Raw genomic sequence first — 19,079 nt, 5'->3', positions numbered from 1 at the left:
AACTAGCAAATATCGAATGGCAAACAAGGGGGTGACTGATTATCTGGAGCAGGTAAGGACGTGGATCAGATCAGCCTTGATATTACTAATGACAGCAGGATAAAGGAATCTATTTCTGAAAATTAATATTTGTAGTTCCTCTACAGTCACCAAATCCTACCTCTGAGCTTTTGATTATCTAACCAAATACACTCCTGAGAAGTCAAGCTAAACTTCACTTGCTGGCGCACACAGTCAGCCAAACTTGACTCTCTCTCAAAGTCTATCCAATTTAAAGACAACATCTTTCTAGATTGGATTGTTAACTGCTCCAAAACAATAAATTGCTGAAAGCTGTTCCTGGCTACAGTGAACTGTAGATCAATAGGAGACAACGTCCAAACTATGGCCTGCACCAAACATTGAATCTTGTGTTTCTTGAAGGAGAGGTGTTGAGCAATTTTGATGTACCTTTATGAAGACTCCTGCAGAACTGCATCAAGTTCTGGATTGGATCTGGGGTCATATGTAGGCACAGACTTTATAAAAAGCAGGCTTCCTTCCCAGAACGGCACTCCAATTGATAGGGAGCAACCAAAGCCTGTGCAGGGAAGGGGAAATGCATACCTAAACAGAAGCAGACAATGAACCTGGGACAGTGCGATATATCTTTATTACATCCTTACAGCTATATTGTACAGTATGTGATAAAAATTCTCAAATCATTGCCCAGTTTTTAAGCCAACATTGTGTTGGAAGCTCACAGCGGAGCTCTGTGACCCCAGAGCACTGAGGGATCCAGGAGAAGAGAGAGGAGTACAGAAGGGGTAGGGAAGGAAAGGAATGAGGGAGGTGCAAAAAGTCAGGGAGGATCAGGGCCTTTGGGACAATCAGCTTTAGCACGTAGAAGGCACCAATGGATCTGCTCTGGTCAACAAGACAAGAACACCACAAATGAAAAATGAATACAGCATTTGGACAAATGTAAACCTTACTTTTTGGAAACCACTGTAAAGAATACTTCAAAAGCACATATAATTTTCACAATAGACAAAATATCTTAAGTGCTTTAAGCAATAAGATGTTCAGACTGTGCTCTGCCTGCAGACAATCTGTCTGAAGCATCATTCTGTAACTGCCATAGCTAAAACTTTGGTTAAAAATATCGACCCTTCCCACTCGTATATAATAATACAACTCTGCTGTGCTTTGCACAGGAAAAATATATATATTCATACATTTCTTTATATTAGAGCAGAGAGGCATCTTTTAAAAGCTAAACACTCCAATATCTATTAACCAGAATAATTGCAAGCACTTCTTTTCACAAGCTTAAGAAACCCGTTAGAGTTTTATCTGATGACACCTGTTGTAAAGTTTGCCACGTGGAGACAATGAAAACCCTTAACAATTCAAAGAAATTCCACCACCTCAACAAAGTCAATTTTCCTCAAATGTTCCAAGTTTGAGAGCACTCAGCGAGCTTGGCAGAGATCAGAATGTGTCTCCACAGGCTGACGGTACTGGGCCTTCGTGTTGGTGATGGCTCCATGCTTCTGTCGCAGGTGAAGTCGTAACTGGCTCTTATGGCGAAAGTGCAGATTACATTTCTCACACTGTACAGAGAAAAGAAATAATTGGTGAATGAGAAAGATTCTAGATGTTCATACTCATTGATCTCAAAAAGGGTCTGGCGATTTTTGAGAAAGTCTAGGTTTCAGTGTGGGCATAGAGAAAACTAGCCTCTCGGAAGATAGTGGGTTTGCATCCCAGATCAGAGATCCAACTCACAAGCCAAGCTGATAATCTAGTTTAACATTGAGAGGGCTATGTAAAGACAGCAGAGTTGGCCCACAGGGGCAGTCTTTCCAATGAAGTGTTAAAATAAGCCTTTTTTCAGGATGTAGAAAACGTTATGGCACCATCCCATGTGCTAACAATCACCTTTCTCTCCATCAATGATTCCCCCAAACAGATGACTGGGACATTGATTATTTCCCTTATTTGTTCACTTTTTCCTATGGTGATACCAGTAATTGTTCAGCTGTTTCAACCTTGCCATTCCTCATTATCAAAGTCACGCTTCAGTGTAACTGAGAAACATGGGGGAGTTTCAGGACCACGGAGTGTCACCTTTCATCTGTCATGTGACATCCTGTCATTCATGAGCACAAAGGTCCAGACATATATGCAGCAGCAAGCTCCCATCTCTTCACCCCCATGTGCAAGAGCGAACCATCCCACAAAACATTTCTGCTGACATCTTAAATTCCCTTGCTATTTCACTGCAGAAGGGACCACCTCCATTCCCACCAATAATATCCTGAGCGCAAATATCCCAGAAATCCAGAGACTCTTACCTGCTCTCTGCTCAAAAAAAGCTGCAGGCAGTTGCTTTCAAGATTGGAATGGGAGTCAGTGATCCTGTGGATTCATTGACCATCCTTTTCACCATGTATGAGGGAGTCATTGTTTCAAATGCATGACAGATTGTCTACCCAAGCTTGGATCCTGGAGTCAATGACAAGACTCCATCCAGTGAAGGAATTGCCTGCATTTTAATTACTATTTGGATAGCCCCCAGATTCAGAGTTGAGTTTGATCACTTACTCCAGTGGGATTTGAACTCCGGGCTTGAGGTACTATCCCTGGACAATATTGCCACCTAACTCTGCCCCAGCATCTTCATTGTTTACTTACATGGTAAGGCTTCTCTCCTGTGTGGATCCGAAGGTGACTCTTGAGTGTCTGCAGATGGCGAAAGCGAGTCCCACAGATTTCACATGGATATGGTTTCTCTCCAGTGTGAATCAGTACATGAGCTCGGAGATGTGCTACCTTTGGAAAGAGAAGTTTGGAATTGAGTTCAGCCATCCCTGCAAACTTATCTGTCATAACTGTCCAGGAATCAGATTCACTAATTGGTATGCTTGGTGATTAAGCCACTGTCACTGGAAACTGTTGCTCTTCTTACCCTTAACTCCAACAGCCTCTCCAGTCTCCCCACATTTATAGACAATAGATGCAGGAGTAGGCCATTCTGCCCTTCAAACCAGCACCACCATTCATTATGATCATGGCTGATCATCCTCAATTAGTATCCTGTTCCTGCCTTATCCCCATAACCCTTGATTCCACTATCCTTAAGAGCTCTATCCAACTCTTTCTTGAAAGTATCCAGACACTTGGCCTCCACAGCCTTCTGGGACAGGGCATTCCATAGACCCACCACTCTCTGGGTGAAGTAGTTTCTGTTCAACTCTGTTCTAAGTGGCCTACCCCTTATTTTTAAACTGTGTCCTCTGGTTCGGGACTCACCCATCAGCGGAAACATGCTTCCTGCCTCCAGAGTGTCCAATCCTTTAATAATCTTATACGTCTCAATCAGATCCCCTGTCAGTCTTCTAAACTCAAGCGTATACAAGTCCAGTCGCTCCAATCTTTCAGTGTAAGATAGTCCCGCCATTCCGGGAATTGACCTCGAAGTTCCTCAATTCTATGACCAATCAACCAAAATTAGAAGTTTTCCAAAAAGCCAATACCCATTACTAGATAGAACAGGAATTCCTTTTGAATCAGCTTCTGTACCCTCCAACACAAATTCTCTGCTTTCTTGAAACACTAAGCTTGAAACTTCATTTCATTTGTGATAACTTTAGATACTGCACCAGATTGCAAAACCTTGCAATGATCAACCAGCAGTTATCTGATCCTAGGCATTTAGAAAGTAGAGACGCTCACGAACAAAACCATAGAAAATAGATTTATCTTTCAGCTGCTTAGGATTTGTTTTTAAAAAAAACTCTCTCTGGCTCAAATCAAGTCGCAAACAGGTTAAACCATCAACCCTTGCTCAAAAGGACTTCATCCCAATTTGCCAGCCCAATTTCAGTCTTTTCCACAAACTCCTCCAATCAGAATTTAGGAAGAAGGACGAACGGGTTCTTGAGGAGTTGGACAGTCAGCTAGAAGATATTGAAGGTTTTGGCAAGCTTACAAGTGGACAAATCACAAGATCTGAGAAAGCGGTGTTCCAGGCTGTTGTGGGAGGCAGGGGGGCAAATTACAGGGGCTCTGACAAATTTTTAATTTCTCTCTGGCCACAGGGGAGTTGCCAGAGGACTGAAGGACAGGTAATATGGTTCCACTTTTCAAGGAGGACAGTAGAGATAAACCAGGGAATTACAGAGCAGGGAGCCTCACAATCAGTGGTAGGGAAGCTATTAGAAAAAATTCAGAACAGAATTAATCCCCACTTGCAGAGAGAAGGTTTGATCAGGCTTTGTCAGAGGCGATGTCAAACAAATCTGATTGCATTTTGTAAACTGAAAACCAGGTGTGTAGATTAGGGTCGTGTAGTTAATGTAGTTTATACGGATTTCAAAGCCTTTGACAAGGAGACTGATAAAAGGTAAAAACATTAGGAGTCAGTAACTTGGCAAGATGGGATCTACATTGTGACTTTGTGGTAAGAGAAGACTATTTGTATAACTGGAGTGGTGCCCAGTGGCACACCACAGGGATCAATGCTGGGTCCCTTTATGTTTGTGATATTAAAAAAGACGACAAGGAAATCTTGGGGGTGGGGAGATGAGCTTGTTTGCAGATGACAAGAAGATTGGCTGGGTGCTTGACAGTATGGGAGGAGGAGTTAGGTTACAGGAGGATATGAATGGATTGGTCAGCAGGGCAGATCACTGCCCGATGGGACTTCACTCTGATAACTGAGGGGTGATGCATTTTGTAAGTAACAACAAGACAAGGAATTTTAAATGAATCGCAAGACACTAGGAAGCTCACAGATCATAGGGCTGCTCATCCACAGAACACCTCTGCAGGCAGCAGGACAGGTTAATAAGGTGTTTAGAAAAGCTTATGGGGCACTTGCTCTTTATTAGTCATGGCATAGATGATAAGAGCTGGGAGGATACGTTGGAGCTGTACATGTCTTCAGTTAGGCTACTGCTGAAATATTGTGCAGTTCTGTTCACTGCACTATAGGAAAGATATAACTGCACCTTATCTAGTGCAGAGGAGATTCACCAGGATGTTACCAGGAATGGAGTAGATTAGTTACAAAGATGTTGGATATATTCAGGTATCTTTTTTTGAGCAGAGAAGACAGAGGGGACCCATGTGAGGCATAAGGTTATGAGGGGCATGAAAAGGGCGAATAGGAAGCAGCTGTCCCCCTTAGTTGAAAAGTCAGTAAAATGAGGATATAAGCTCACGAATGAACGGTTGGTGGTTTAAGAGGGGATATGGGGAATACCTTTTTTTTGACCCGGAGTGGTAGGAATCTGGAATGCATTGTCTGGGAGTGTAGTTGAGGCAGGATACCTCAACTGTTTAATAAAGTACTTGGATGAGCATTTGAAATACCATGAATATTCAAAACTGTGAGCTAAGTGCTAGAAAGTGAATGTTACGCAAATGGAGAGAAATTTTCTGTGTCATTGCAGACTCAATGGGCCAAAGAGCCTCTTCTGTACTGTGGGCTTCTAATTCAATCATCTTGTCGCAGCGATTTCCTCAAACAGTTCAGGGCCAAAAAGGTACAGGATTATGGAGAGTTGGATTGACTAGACAGCTATTCCAAAGAATTAGCACCAGGTATAATGGACTGAAGATCCTCCTGATTCAACCAAACTTAAGACTCTCTGCTGCACACTCCAGATTCTGTTTCCAATTCAAAAGCAGACGTTTCAGCTGAAGATCTGGCCTTCACACACCTACATGGTGAAAAGTAGGAGAGTACAAAAAGCACTAGCACCTTCCATTAAATCTTCCTAAATCACTGGCTCAGCCTCAACCAGAACATCATGCAGCAAACTTTAAAAAGGAGGATGGCAAGGTTCAGAGGACATTTACAGGATAGTCCTAGAGGTGAGGAACTTCAGTAAATGGAGAGGGTTTGGAGAAGCTGGGCTCACTCAGTTGAGAAGGTTCAGCATTGTGGACACCTTGAATAGTCAAGATAACTTAAGAACAGTCAAAGAAGGACAATTTTGAGGGGAGAGGAATAATGGCCAGAGAAGACAGATACAAGATCACTGGCAATAACAAAAGGGACATATGTACAGACTACTGGAGGAAACATAGCAGGTCTGGCAGCATCTCTTGCAAGCAAAAAACAATTAACATTTCCAAGTCCAGTCACCCCTCATCAGAAAGAGGACGCTGGACTCAAATGTGAACGGTTTTACTATCAGATACTGCAGTGTTTCTCCAGCACTATTTTGGTTTTAAATATACAAATTGGCATCCGAACCGGTGGCGCAAACAGTTTTCAATAGAACATTCAAAGGGGGAAATATGTGCATGTGAAACATTTTGACTGGTTATGGGGAAGGAGTCACTAGGTACAAATTATTGGATGGCTGTTGCAAAACGAAGGTGGATACAGACCTGGACAAACCGTGCTCCACAGGTCTCGCACTTGTACGGTTTCTCCCCAGAATGGATGCGCGTGTGAGTCTTCAGGTTTGCTGGACGATTAAACTGAGCTCCACAGATATTGCAGCGATATGGCTTCTCCCCTGTATGAAGCAGAAGCAGAGTAGAGTGTTAGAGGTGATGATGGCGACTCAAAAACCCCCTCACCCATCTGCTAGCCTTCCCCTTCTCACCCAGGTTACCCGACCAACCTCACCATCTGCCTACCTGTGTGCACAGTTTTGTGGCTCGCCAGGTTCCCTTTGTAACGGAATGCAGCTTGACACCGATCACATTTGTAGGGCTTGTCGCTGTGCGATTGGACCATGTGTCTCTTGAGTGTAGCATCGTCAGAGAATTTACAGTCACACTCACTGCAGAAGAACGATCCATTCTCTGAACAAAACAAACACCTCAGGATTAGTCCAGGGCTGAGTGAAACTTGGAAAAAGAAAAGCTGATATACTGAGATACTGGACAACACCCCGTCACCTGCCGCCCCCCCCCCCCCCCCCCCCCCAAATCCAACAGAATGCAGCAGTGGAGAGTACGAGGCTGGGAGATGGAGAGGGACTGAAGGCAGAGATATGCCTTACCTCATTTATTTTCAAGCACAGATTCAAAGTACAAGTTTTATGTGAACAGAGGTCAGGAGCATAGACAGTGCATAGCAGCAAGTAAAAAAGGTCTTCTCCCTAGTGCTGGGGAGTTCAAAACTCATTATATTTTTAAGGAGAGAGAAAAATATATTTAAAAAGGTACCTAAGGGTTAACGTTTTCCACAGAGCGTGGTTCATTTGTGGAATGAACTATCAGAGGAAGTTGCAGATGCAGATACAATAACAACATTTAAAAGACATTTGGACAGGTACATGAATAGGAAAAGTTTAGAAGGGCATGGGCCAAACGCAGGCAAATTGGACTAGTTTAGTTTGGAAAACTTGGTCAGCATGGACAGGTTGGATCAAAGGTCTGCTTCTGTGTAGTATGACTCTCAACATGGGAGCTAAATGATGCTGATCTTGAACACAAATCAAATGAAACAATAGGAGGGAAAGCACCTACCCAACTTCCCCCTGAACCTATCCTCACTTTCAGAGTCAAGTTCACAAAATTCCCAGCACACCAAGCAAAAAATGTAAATTGTGCTGAGACCAGGTGGTAAGGGCTCTCCTATTCTATGTTCTTCAGAGCCGCAGAGCATGTGCAACACCCAGATGCAATAAAAGGAAAATTTTATACTGATGGTTGAAGAACTGCAGAACAGGTTTGTGTAAAAGCAAGCTAATTATGAGAGTTGCTGTTTATAGATAAAAATCAGTTACAGGAAAAATAAATACAGGGTAGTTCAGACTGAACAAATTCTGAAAATAATATGTTAACAGAATTCTAGATTAATCAAATGCCACTTCCTCTTAGCAATGCTTTGACTTTCTCCCCACACATTCAACTCCCACAATGTGGATCTCACTCAGCAGCACAATGAGTGGACAAATGGAATTTGAGCAAAATACCAAGGGATAAACTGTAAATTGTTTTCTCACCCCAACTTTGGAATGAGATGGTTTTAAAAGACAAGTTGTATGTAACCCAGTTTCTAATCTTAGCCCAGCCTTCACTGCATTTAGAGAAAGTGCTTCACCTTTAAGTTTAAAAGGGCCTTTTTATTTCTCAGTGTCCAAAGGAAATCAAGTCAAATTAAGACTAGAATGACAGGGAGCCCCCTACATTTTATTTTTTATAAACATAGCTGCTCAGCTTTACCTTTCCTGGAAGCAATCCAAGTTTATTAAATTCATAGTTTGACTTTCAAGGATTTGAACTCACATCAAGTTTAGCCCTGCACAATAAGCTCTAAACCACTCGCTTCTCCAGTCTGCACATATTCAAATCAGCACGCAAGAGTCTCCTGCAAAATAAATATCGCAAATGCTGCAACCCCCAGCCTCACCTGAGCTGGAGTCCGAGAGTTCAGACTGCGTCTCAGTTAGTTCTTCTGCCAGGTGAGACACAGGTGTGTGGCGGCACAACTCAGGGTGTTGGTTAGTTGGTGACTCACATGAGCTACATTTACGTGGAAAGGTGTCCAAAGGAGATGGTTGCTGGTTATCCAGTGAAGACTCATCTGATGACCTGAGTCAGAAAAGATCAGCATGAGACCCTTTGCAAATCAGGTCATAATACAAAGATTCCCACTACTGTTTAATTTGCTTTTATCAATTCTCACTCCCCAAGTTGCAGAGGAGAAGCTTAAGGGGTAAACGAGGGGAAACAGAATAAAAGGCTTGGCTTTATTGCTACTTTAAGTACAGTTTACCATCAGATTGGTTGTCTTTATGTGGGAGGGGGTGATACGAGGGAATACAGTATGAGAGGCATGTAGACAGCTCTTCCCAGGAGTCTGCAATGACAATCTATCAAACACCCCCTTTTTGGGCTGTAGGATTGAAGTTAGATGTACCTGTTGACGATGCTGTTGAGTTTGCTGGCCTGAGTGACATGCAGCTCATCTCCAGCAACATCCATCTTGGCTGGCGTTTGGCTCCCCAGGGTTTCAACATCAGAAGACTGACGGAAAGGAGCAGGTGAGGCGGAGAACGTTGGAGGAGAGCTGTTCTCGGGTTCCAGCTGGCTGCCATTTTCAGTTTTGGCGCTCTGGTTCAATGAGTTCAGGATAATGAATTTGTACTTTTTCCAGTTACAGGCTTTGGGGTCGATGGGGCTCTTGGCGGTGGGAGATTCAGAACACTGACTCCTGAATGCATTCCTGCTGCTGCTCGATTCTGTTGGGGAATTGGGATGGCAGTCAGATTTCAGAGGGCTCCGAGGCCCAATCAAGGGGCCTTTATGATTAACGGGCAGATTACTGGATTCCAAGAGTCCTCTCCTATCCTCTTTTGGAATATTGCTTTCTTCAACCCTCCTGTTAACATTCAGTGATGAAGGGTAATTCGCCACATTATTGGCAGCGGATTGCAAGGCCATTTTGGAGCTAGGAGTTTGATTATAGTGCAAATCCATTTTAGCATCACTTTCCCTACAGATCTCTCTGGGAGAGAAAACAGTTGCATGGCAAACATTGGATGCAACATCAGCGACAGACCTGCTGTTGTACTTGGTGAAACCCGTGTCACTATTATGCTGTACACAGTTACCCTGGTATCTCCTGAGCTTGGGGACTTCAGATAAAGGAACGTGACAATCTCTGAACTCATTAATCAAGTAAGGATTTGCAGAGTAACTGTGAACAGGGATATGGCTGTACAAAGAGTATGGATGTGGAGAGGGAGTCATTACATTGTAGACACTGGAGCCCAAAGCCCTCCCATCAGGGACTGATGCATCTCGAAGCAGGTTTTCAGTCACTTCAGATTTTCGAAAGCTTAATGTTTCTGGAGGTAACGTTGCATTGCTGGGAAGAAACTCCTGTCGAGGTGGACTGATTGTAGAACAAATATCTTCACTGTTGGGAAACAAATCAAGATTATAACAATTTGACAAAATGGCAACTATTACAGGCAAAACTCATCAGTCCAACAGACTTTGGTGCTGTCTTTGTTCCTCCATGCAGTCATCTAGCCATCTCAGGTCTCCATCCAACCACATCTTTCACCCCCTTTCCCAAAACCTTCCTCTCTCCATTCCCTAATATTACATTGATTAAAATCAGGCCTGATGTTGTATCTACTCAGCTTGCCTTCTCCATGATTCCATCCAAGACAGAAATTTGATCAATCTCAGTCTCAAATATACTTAACTTTAGTATTTACAGCCTGCAGCTGAGGACCCTCCAGGATTCACAAGTGAAGAAATCTTCTGGCTCAGTCCTAAACAGCCTACCCTTTCTCAGACTATGAACTTAATTTTAGGTTCTGTAGCCAGGGGAAACAACTGCTCAGTATCAAGCCACCAGAATCAGTGCAATCACCTTTCGTTTTGTTAAACTCCAGCGTACAGTCTCTCATCATCGTTTGTTCCAGGAATAAATCTTATTAACCTTCACTGCAGCCCCTTCGAGGAAAGTATTTACTTCTGCCCCAAATGCATCCAATTCCAACACCCCCTTGGAACAGAGAAGTTTAAGGCAGTGGCCCAACAGAGCTTTAGGTTGTGGAGTAAGCTAATTAATAACATAGGTCACTGTCCATTAGTAATTGAACATAGAAAAGGATGTCACTGGAGAATGGCATTGGTGGGACCACATTGCAAACATTGCAGTTTTGGTCTCTGTTTAAGAAAGGGCATAAACATACAGGCGAGATTTACTAGATTAAGACCTGAAATGAATAGGTTGTCTTATGATGTTAGGACAGACAGGTTGGACTTGTTTCCACTGGGGTTTAGAGAAGTGAGGAGAGACTTGATTAAAATGCACAAGATCCTGGTCTTACAAGGTGGACATGGAAAAGAGGTTTCCTCCTGTGGGTCAGTCCAGATCTAGGGGCAGTGTGTTTAAAATAAGGATTGTCCTTTAGGACAGATAGAAGTGGAATTGTTTCTCTTCAGGTAGCTGAGAGACTTTAGTGCTCTCCACCTTGGAAGGCGATGGAGGTAGGATTAAATATTTAAGGTACAAGTAGACAGATTGTTGACAGGCAGAGGAAATCAAAGGTCTGGGGTAGATGGGAATGTAGAATTCAACACACAAACACATCAGACACGATCTTATTGAATAGCAAAGCAAGTTTAAAATGCGAACTGCACTACCTCACAGGTTCAAAACAGATTTAAAACCATTGGCAAAACATTAGGGGAATTCCAAGATGTTGGGATTGTGAACATTTGACACAAAAAGGGATCACATTCTATAAGTAATTTCAAACGTAAATCAGGACAGTGATTTGCAATTGAGGAACATGAGGATCATGAACAAAAGAGGTGTGTGGGACAATGCACAAATTCTTTCACAGGGTTGGCAGGCATATGAGGAGTTGAATGGCCTATGGTATAAACAGATTCTGCAATGTTCAAGTGTTTTCAGCAGATCCCTATAAGTGCAGCAAGATTTCCTAGTTGCTAAACTCCAACCTGCTCACAATAGCTTGCTATTTGCTGAAAGGACACCATTGTGTGGGTGTGCCATTATTGGACAATATTCAAACAAGTAGACAGATGACTCACCTGGACTGTAGGTATCTACGGCATGTGTCGGCCACATGGTCCATTTGCAGGTAAATAGCTGTATTCATCACTACCATGATACTGCTGTCTCTCAGAGGCAGGCGGGACGTATACATAAAATCTAAAAGAATTCCAAATCCCTCTGCATCAACATCTGGGTCCAAACTTATCAAATTCAAGTTGAACTTCAGCTGATCAGTGAAGATGGCATAGAAAAGACCACTGGAAAGAAAACAAACAACATTTTGTCAGCACAGGACTATGGGAGGGCCATTGGTGTCATTCCAGATTCCACAAAGTCCTTGCTTGATATAACACAAAGTTGCATATTGTAACTTGTGCTCAAATGGACATTGCTTAATCTGATATTGGTGATGTGATCAGGCAGAAAGGAAATTGGCATTGCCAGAGTTACCCTAAATTGTAATTCTCATCAACCAATCACAAAAACTACGTTTGAGACAAGTAGGTAACTTCAAGTCTCCTGAAAGCCCCTTCACTACAGGTCACCAGGAAATTAGCTGGCTGTGCAAGGTTAGAATGGTCATGCACAGGAACGGAGTTGGAGGATATTTTTCTAAATAAAAAGGGTGGGGGAAGGCATGGTTGGTCGTGGCAGGGAAGAGATTGGTGTCAGGATTCAATGTAAATCAGTCAGTTCTTATCCTTTCAGACAAAGGACCTAGATTTGACCCTCAGGTTGGAGGAGAGCTACATGAAGCAAGGCAGAGTGCCAAATTTTCTGCTGTAACTGGAAACCAAAATGACCCACAGAGATTCCAGGCTGAGTGACTCTGTGGCAACTTTCCAGCATGGTATTGAAGATGTGTCTAACTTCTTTCGCATCTTTCACAATCTTGGGGCAAGTCAGTGTTGCACAGCCACAGCCAAACACACTTTAGAAATGTCGATTACCATTGCAGCAAGTGGGCACATACTGAGATCCTAGAAACAACTGACTTCAGCCAAGGATACAGATTGGTCAGGACAGTGATACAGGAGTCAAATAATTCAAATAGCGCCCTTGAATCTTTAGATTCAGAAAGCAAAATGCAAAAAAGGCTGTGTTATAAAGATCACATCCAAAAGATAAAACCCATGCGCAGGGCTACTGCACCACCAGAACAGTGTATCCACTGTAGGTCTGTGCCCCTACACCTGCCCCCCCCATCCCCCCATTCTTCAGCCCACTGGACAGCACCACCTTTCTTTCCCTATCCACTTCAGGCAGCTCTCTATACAGCCCCACCATCTCCCATTCCAACACCATATTGCAATCCACTGCTCCCATAGGTCAGCATATCCCTTTACTCCAACCCCAAGACACTGCACATCTGCTTCCCTCCCACCCCTGCCCATCGTCCTCCATCATCCCTCATCAGCACTGTGCCCCCTCCCATTACCCACTCAGTCCAGCTCTGGGGGCTTGCAGCTGTAAAGTGCTGTCTTGTGAAAGAGTGTGACCCACAGTCAGAGCTGTCAAACTCTGACCTGGGACACCAGCGATTCCTTTCCTACACCTGCTTTGTACTTTAAAGAGTCTGAGTAAAATCAATCTTCACTAGCCCCACCTGCACGCCATGAGCACTGTCTTGTGGGCTCGGAAACGCTGGTGATCCACCAAGATAGTGACATCAGTCAGAATGTCTCGGGACCGCAGCCTGTTCAGGTTAAACAGCACGTCACCTGCATGTCTGGTGAATTGGATGCAGCTATCTGCTGCAGAGGCCATCATGCCTGAAACACAAATAAAGACATTTAGACTCACAACATCAAGACAATCCAGAGAAACTAAAACAGCACTGAAGTCATAATTTACTCCCAATTTGCCACTTTTGCTGTTAACTGAAGCTCAAATTGACAGACATAAGTGAACGACTCTATTCTTTCACAACTTTATCCAAAAGAAACTTATTTGATGCTATTATCTAACTTGCATCTTGTTCAGTCAACTCTATTCAGACTACATCCCTCATAGATCACGATCAATACGAAGTACACAGCATATAAACAGCAGCTGGTTTGAAATTGCCCTCAGACTTTTATCAGTCCAAGAATACTAAATGCAAGCAAACTGTACAAGGGCTAATATTTTTCAGAGATTCAAATTTAAGAAACAAACTAGGACCCAATGAAGTTTTCACTTACCCTATTCAGCGCCCTATTACAGAGTTCAGTTCAGTGACAATTCTGAAAACAGAAAAGGAAAATGCAAAGATGAGTCACAAGTGGTTTCAGTCACATCATTAAAAGCCAGTAAGATGCCTATGTTCTGTATGACATCCTTAAAGAACCAACAACCTTTAAATTCAAGTCTCTAACTTTGCAAAGGGCAAGAAATGTCAAAACAAACATCAATTCCACAGCAGCCAGGTCAGAGTTTCTACAATGGAGAGGGAGTTGTATTACTGACAAACCAATTCCCAACTCCTCAGCTCCGATCCTAGCTAAACAAGAGCATTTTTATCATTACACAGGTTAGAGTGTGTGAATTAAAATTATCTTTTTCAAAGAGAGTTAACAATGGAGCATTAGGCACTGTCAGGACCAACTTGACAATACTGGCTGCAGCCAGTGAGACTGTTACCTTGCCAATACAATATTGTCTTGCAGCTGAACTGCAGTGACAGGGGCTCTGAACATAGGACCAGCTACTGATGTCCCTCAGTCAGGCTGTTACTCTGACTGGTTCCAGCCCAGTCTTAATGATGGATTTGATATTCAAGTGCCAGCAGTCCCACTACAAAGTTGCCCAAAGTCCCAACTCTGATAAATAAAACAATTTTGTTCCACATGCAAAAAGGCCAGAATGAACTGAGCACAGGGCCATGCGTGCATCTCCCTCATCTTTTCATAACTGGAGCTCTGGTGGACTAAAATCAAGGATCAAACCCAATCACAATCAACAACCACCCCACCCCACCCCCCAAACACCCTATTCCCCTGCTGGGTTTATTATAGGTATTAAAAAGACACAGAAAAACCTTCCAAATGAACTGGTAAACCTCCAACACAGGGGAAAGGTGACATCTTCAGTTTTAGGAATTGCAGAGAGCCCCCTCTGATTCTATCTTTCCATTTGTGTGGTTTGCTCTCACAGAAGTGACAGATAATCATTACCAGATCATGCAGACTTTGTGATTCTAAAGAAAATTTCCCAGACAGGTTTGAACTAAACTCTGAAAATTGGTTTGATTTAAAAATATCACTCCACCCACAGCTACAGGAAACACTCCAAATATACACGAGTGAGAGGACCAGCTGTTTTTAGATGTGCTTCACGGGAAGTATAGGTATCGCTGGCTGGGTCAGCATTTATTGCCGAACCTTAGGTGGCCTGTAGGAGGTGGTGGTGAGCTGCTTTCTTAAACTACTGCAGCTATACTCTGTCGGAAGCTGCACACAACTGGGGAAGACGACAGCGACAGAGTGCAGAGCTGAGGTTAGAAATTAAAGGGAATTTGGAGTGGAGGTACAGAGGACTTTCAACTCTGTAGAGATTTTTATCCAACAACTGATCTTGCCCTTAAATAAAAATTGATCCCCAAACACACAAAGTAGAAGAGCAAGTGTTTGGATTTTTAGGTCAGAGGGTATATTGCTTCATAACATCACCCTGATGAAGCAAAGCTTTGCTACAGGATTGTCCAACCTGGGAATGGGCCAATCCACCCCAAGGTAATCACTCCTGTCTGGGAAAACCACAGTTGTGTCCCCGCATACACTTCTGGCCTTTCTTTCCCCACCAACTTCTAACAGTTTCAGGCAAGATTCAAAACACTCCAATTCACAAACTGAGTCAAGCAATCATTTTTCAATGAAAAATTGCAATCCAACTTTTTTGGAAAAGCTCCTGGGCATCCTCAACACCCAGCAGGACATTTTGGAAAGGTTAAAGTTAGGCAGCAATCACACAAATCACATTGTTAAAAATGGTTCATGTTATCAAACAGCTCATTAAACATCAGATGTTGGTGGAAGGATCAGCACTGATTCACTCGCCTCTGGGTCAGGTATGAGTTAGGTAGCACTCCAAATTTAACAGCAAGTCCACGCCAACTCCCAGATCTGTGTTGCAGAGACAGTGCCTTTAGGTACCTAAAGTCCATGTCACCTCAACATCCAGCCTATTCTTCTGCCCTCCTGAAATGCATTACCTCACACTGCTGCGTAGAAAACTCCATCTGCCATGTTTGTGCCCACCTGGGATGCCCTGCTCTGGCAGTGATGTCATTTTTCCAGACTGGATGTTGAACACCAGGCCCAGTTATACTTGAACAGATGCAAAAGAAGGCCTCCCAATATTTGAAAGAAACAGCAAGTTCTTGCCACTTCCTAAGCTCAATATTTATCCCTCCACAGCATTAGAAACAAAAACGAGATTGTCATTACAGCTGACGTTTTGTGGACATTGGGCAGAAATAGAAGTGAGCTTTGGGACAAACCCAGGTAAGGGACAAATTCTGAGCTCTGAGCAACAGCAGGGGGCACATGGTTCCTTCCCCTTCATCTCCTCGCCACAACCACGAGTGCCTGGGCAAATCAACTTCAAACATCTTCCACCTCTTTCCCCCCCCACTCCCCAAACTAGACAAAACCTTCCCCAGATCTCCTCTGCTGCCACCACACCTTGGGTATGTGCCTTCCCTTGTCCCACTTACTCTCCCCTTCACCCACCCACCCCGCAGACACACGGTCCCCACTACCACCAGGCTCCAGGGCAGTACCGACGGGGACCGGCAGGTGGCGGTCTGGGGTTATTTTTCGTGAAGTTGGTCCCGTTTCCAAAAGGGCGAGTTCCTCCCCTCCCTCGGACTCGATCCCAAACTGCTCAAGGCCTCGCCCCGGCACACCGTCCAGACTCTTACCCCACCCCCCCTCCCCGGGGGATTTCGCGGATCGCGGGAGGTGATGAGTGGACCTGGTTATCGCCTCTTTTGGGGGGGGGGGGGGGGGATTTATGAGGAGAGGGCGTTTCTCATTGGCATGGTTCCGGGATCAGGAAGTTCACATGGGACAGGGTGGGGTGTCACAGGGATCCCCGGGGGTCAGGATGGGGGTTGGTGTCACAGGGAGGGGGGAGGGTGGAGGGGGGAGGGTGGAGGGTGGGGAGAGATAGGGAGTGGGGGTCACATATGGGGGAAGGGGAAGGGGCAAGAGACAGAATGGGGGTGTCACAGGGATCCAGGATGAAGGGATGGGGTGTCACATGTATCAGGGTGGAGGGGCAGAATGGGGGAGAAAGGGAGGGGAATCAGTGGGTGACGGGGAGGGGAGTACCACCAGCCCGGGGTAACAAGGCAGCCTCAATATTCCCACGGGAATTCTCTCAAGTCACTGTCGCCGACAGTTTGACGGCGGGACATTTCAAACCGGGGCAAGAGGGTGGGGGCAATTCCCGGGGTACCCAAGCTGAGCGTCGAAATGAGAAAGCAGGCTGGGGACGGGCTGAACTGCCTCCTGTGACATGCAGGCGGGATTTAATGAGTTAACGAGATAGTCCGATTCCTTTGGAGCTAGGACGGAAAGGATGGCCCGAATGGCCCTCTCTGCCCTTCATCACCATCCCCGCTCTCTCCCCCATCAAACAGTATACAAGTGGACCAGAGTGCAACAGTTTGACCAATTTGGGGGATAATTCCGAAAGAGGATCCCAATCTGAGTCCTGCCACTGGGTTTAAACCTCCCGGGAACGGGCGACTCAGTGATCGGGGACCAGCCGGGAGACAGTGCGCGGATGCCGCCGGCAATCTCCGAGCGGACCGCGGCCGCCAACACAAGACGCTCCTCCAACGCCCGGCCCTGCCCGGGCTCCCTGAACCCGTGTCTCTCTCCCCCCCGCCCCGGCCAGCTAGCCAGCCCGGGCTCTGTCTCTCTCCCCCAACACCCCGGGGCTGCCTCTGACAATATTTGCTGAGCAAATGTTACACAAGCGGCTGGGGCCGCTCACGCGGAACCAAGCGGCGGAGCAGCAGCTTCTGTCAACATCAGTGTTCCGAAAATAATCGCGATATTCTGTCCCCAAAACTTTCCGGCGCCAGAGAGAGCGCGGCGAACACGTCTGGACCCTCCAGCCGCCTCCCCTTCCTCCGGGGAAAGATTAGCCCCAAAAACCCTGACCAGAGAAAGGGGCACATCCCGTGGACTTCTGCATCCCCCTCCCACCCCGATCGTGAACCCCAACACTCCCCCCGCACCCCGGGAATCCGACCCCCAAAACCACACAAGGAACGAGACCGCCGGACTCTCCGAGAATCCGCCGCCGGGGAACGGATTCCGCCAAGTATATAGGGGAGCCATTCGGTTCCGCGAGAGCCCCGATCCCGGAGCTCAGGAACCAACGCTTCACCTCTCCTGGGTAAGCCCGGACCTGACACCGGTTGTGAGGGGTTTGTGCTTTGAATATTCCCTGATCGCGGCACCCCCAGGACCGAGAGCGGTCACCCTCGCCCATGCTTCGACTCCCGGGGTCAAGTTCAACAGATCCCCAGACAGAAGAGGGAAAGCGGTCACAACAAACAGAGTCCGCTCACGGCTCAAGGGGGCTGCACAACCAGAGGCTGGAGAACAGAAAGGGGACAACGGACCCTGGGGGCAACTCCTGTGGGTGACGGAGGGACAGACAGAGACCGGGATGGGGAGACTCGGAAAGGGCCAGCGGGAGAAGCTGGAGGAGAGAGAGACAGACTCTGTACGGGAACCAGGGGCTGGGACAGACAGACGGGGGGGGGGGAAAGAGAAGAAGAGGCGAGTATGCAGGAACCCTGCGGGGAAAAGAAGTCAGGGACAGAGAGAGAGAGAGAGAGTGACACTCCTGTCCGGAGAGGCAGGGAGTAAGGGACACAAACAGACATAGAGGCAGGGATAGACTCTCCAACTGAGAGCGAGAGAGGCCGGGGCTGGGGAGCGGAAGACCCTGGCACCAGGGGGCCGGGGGAAACTGATGGCTACAGCCCGGGGGAAACTGATGGCTACAGCCCGGGGAAGTGAGAGATGGAGAGTGGGTTCCGCACTGTTCCAATCCTAGCTCCCCTTGCCCCTGTCCTTTTCTCAGTCCCTCTCCCCGGATCCGGCCCTGCCTCTCCCAGCCTTCGGCCAGTCACCTGTTCCTGGAAACCAGGGCCGCTCCTTCCAGGAACCGCCGCCGCTTCTTAGAATCGGCGCCCGGCAATTCCGCGAATTTGAGCTGTGGGCCCAACCATTCGAGGACGGGGAGGGGTGTACATAGACTTGCCGGGACACAGTATACACCATGGCGCCAGTACAAGTCGTGAATACCACATTAAGTGGTATGGCAAGAATACAATAATTACTCCCGGAGACCACCGCCGGTTTCAGGATTTACTAATGGTGCTCAGGAATCTCCTGTTTTGCAATATTCCCCCCACTAACACAGGTGGATGGTTGTGCTTATCACGTGGCTGGGCCAACAGTGACGTTGAGACTGAAATGGATACATTGAATCCGAATTCTGAGAATCGAGGGGCGGAGACTTAAGGGGGAGGTAAATGTAGGGGCGGGGCCACCTGAAGGGGCGCGGCTAC

The 19,079-nt window shown here is 45.9% G+C and overlaps 1 protein-coding gene across 3 annotated transcripts; it reads right to left on the bottom strand.

Annotated features, from left to right (window-relative positions):
* Positions 1-633: 633 nt before the first annotated feature.
* On the bottom strand, positions 634-18,696 carry LOC140478806 (B-cell lymphoma 6 protein homolog). 3 transcript variants are annotated; one of them, XM_072572200.1, is made up of 10 exons: positions 18,639-18,696; positions 13,684-13,725; positions 13,107-13,272; positions 11,536-11,757; positions 8,876-9,877; positions 8,366-8,547; positions 6,643-6,810; positions 6,388-6,518; positions 2,680-2,817; positions 634-1,595 (listed from the first exon to the last, which is right to left on the bottom strand). In XM_072572200.1, exons 3-10 carry the CDS (start codon positions 13,268-13,270, stop codon positions 1,455-1,457), a joined length of 2,148 nt encoding a protein of 715 aa, XP_072428301.1. In that variant the 5' UTR covers positions 13,271-13,272; positions 13,684-13,725; positions 18,639-18,696; the 3' UTR covers positions 634-1,454. The 3 variants fall into 3 exon arrangements, with proteins under 3 accessions (XP_072428301.1, XP_072428303.1, XP_072428304.1); XM_072572202.1 differs by lacking the exon at positions 18,639-18,696 and adding an exon at positions 15,538-16,118; XM_072572203.1 differs by lacking the exon at positions 18,639-18,696 and adding an exon at positions 15,693-16,118.
* Positions 18,697-19,079: the final 383 nt, after the last annotated feature.

This window comes from Chiloscyllium punctatum, chromosome 6 (assembly GCF_047496795.1).
Source record: "Chiloscyllium punctatum isolate Juve2018m chromosome 6, sChiPun1.3, whole genome shotgun sequence".
NCBI lineage: Eukaryota > Metazoa > Chordata > Chondrichthyes > Orectolobiformes > Hemiscylliidae > Chiloscyllium > Chiloscyllium punctatum.
The sequence above is the reverse complement of the archived record's forward strand: the minus strand, read 5'-3'. Positions and strand labels throughout refer to the sequence as shown.

Coding starts and splice junctions, on each gene's coding strand:
- LOC140478806 (XM_072572200.1), bottom strand. CDS start 13,270: ATGATGGCCTCTGCAGCAGATAGCTGCATCCAATTCACCAGACATGCA. Junction 6,811..8,365: donor ACTCTCGGACTCCAGCTCAG/GTGAGGCTGGGG, acceptor TGTTTTGTTCAG/AGAATGGATCGTTCTTCTGC. Junction 6,519..6,642: donor CCACAAAACTGTGCACACAG/GTAGGCAGATGG, acceptor TGCTTCATACAG/GGGAGAAGCCATATCGCTGC.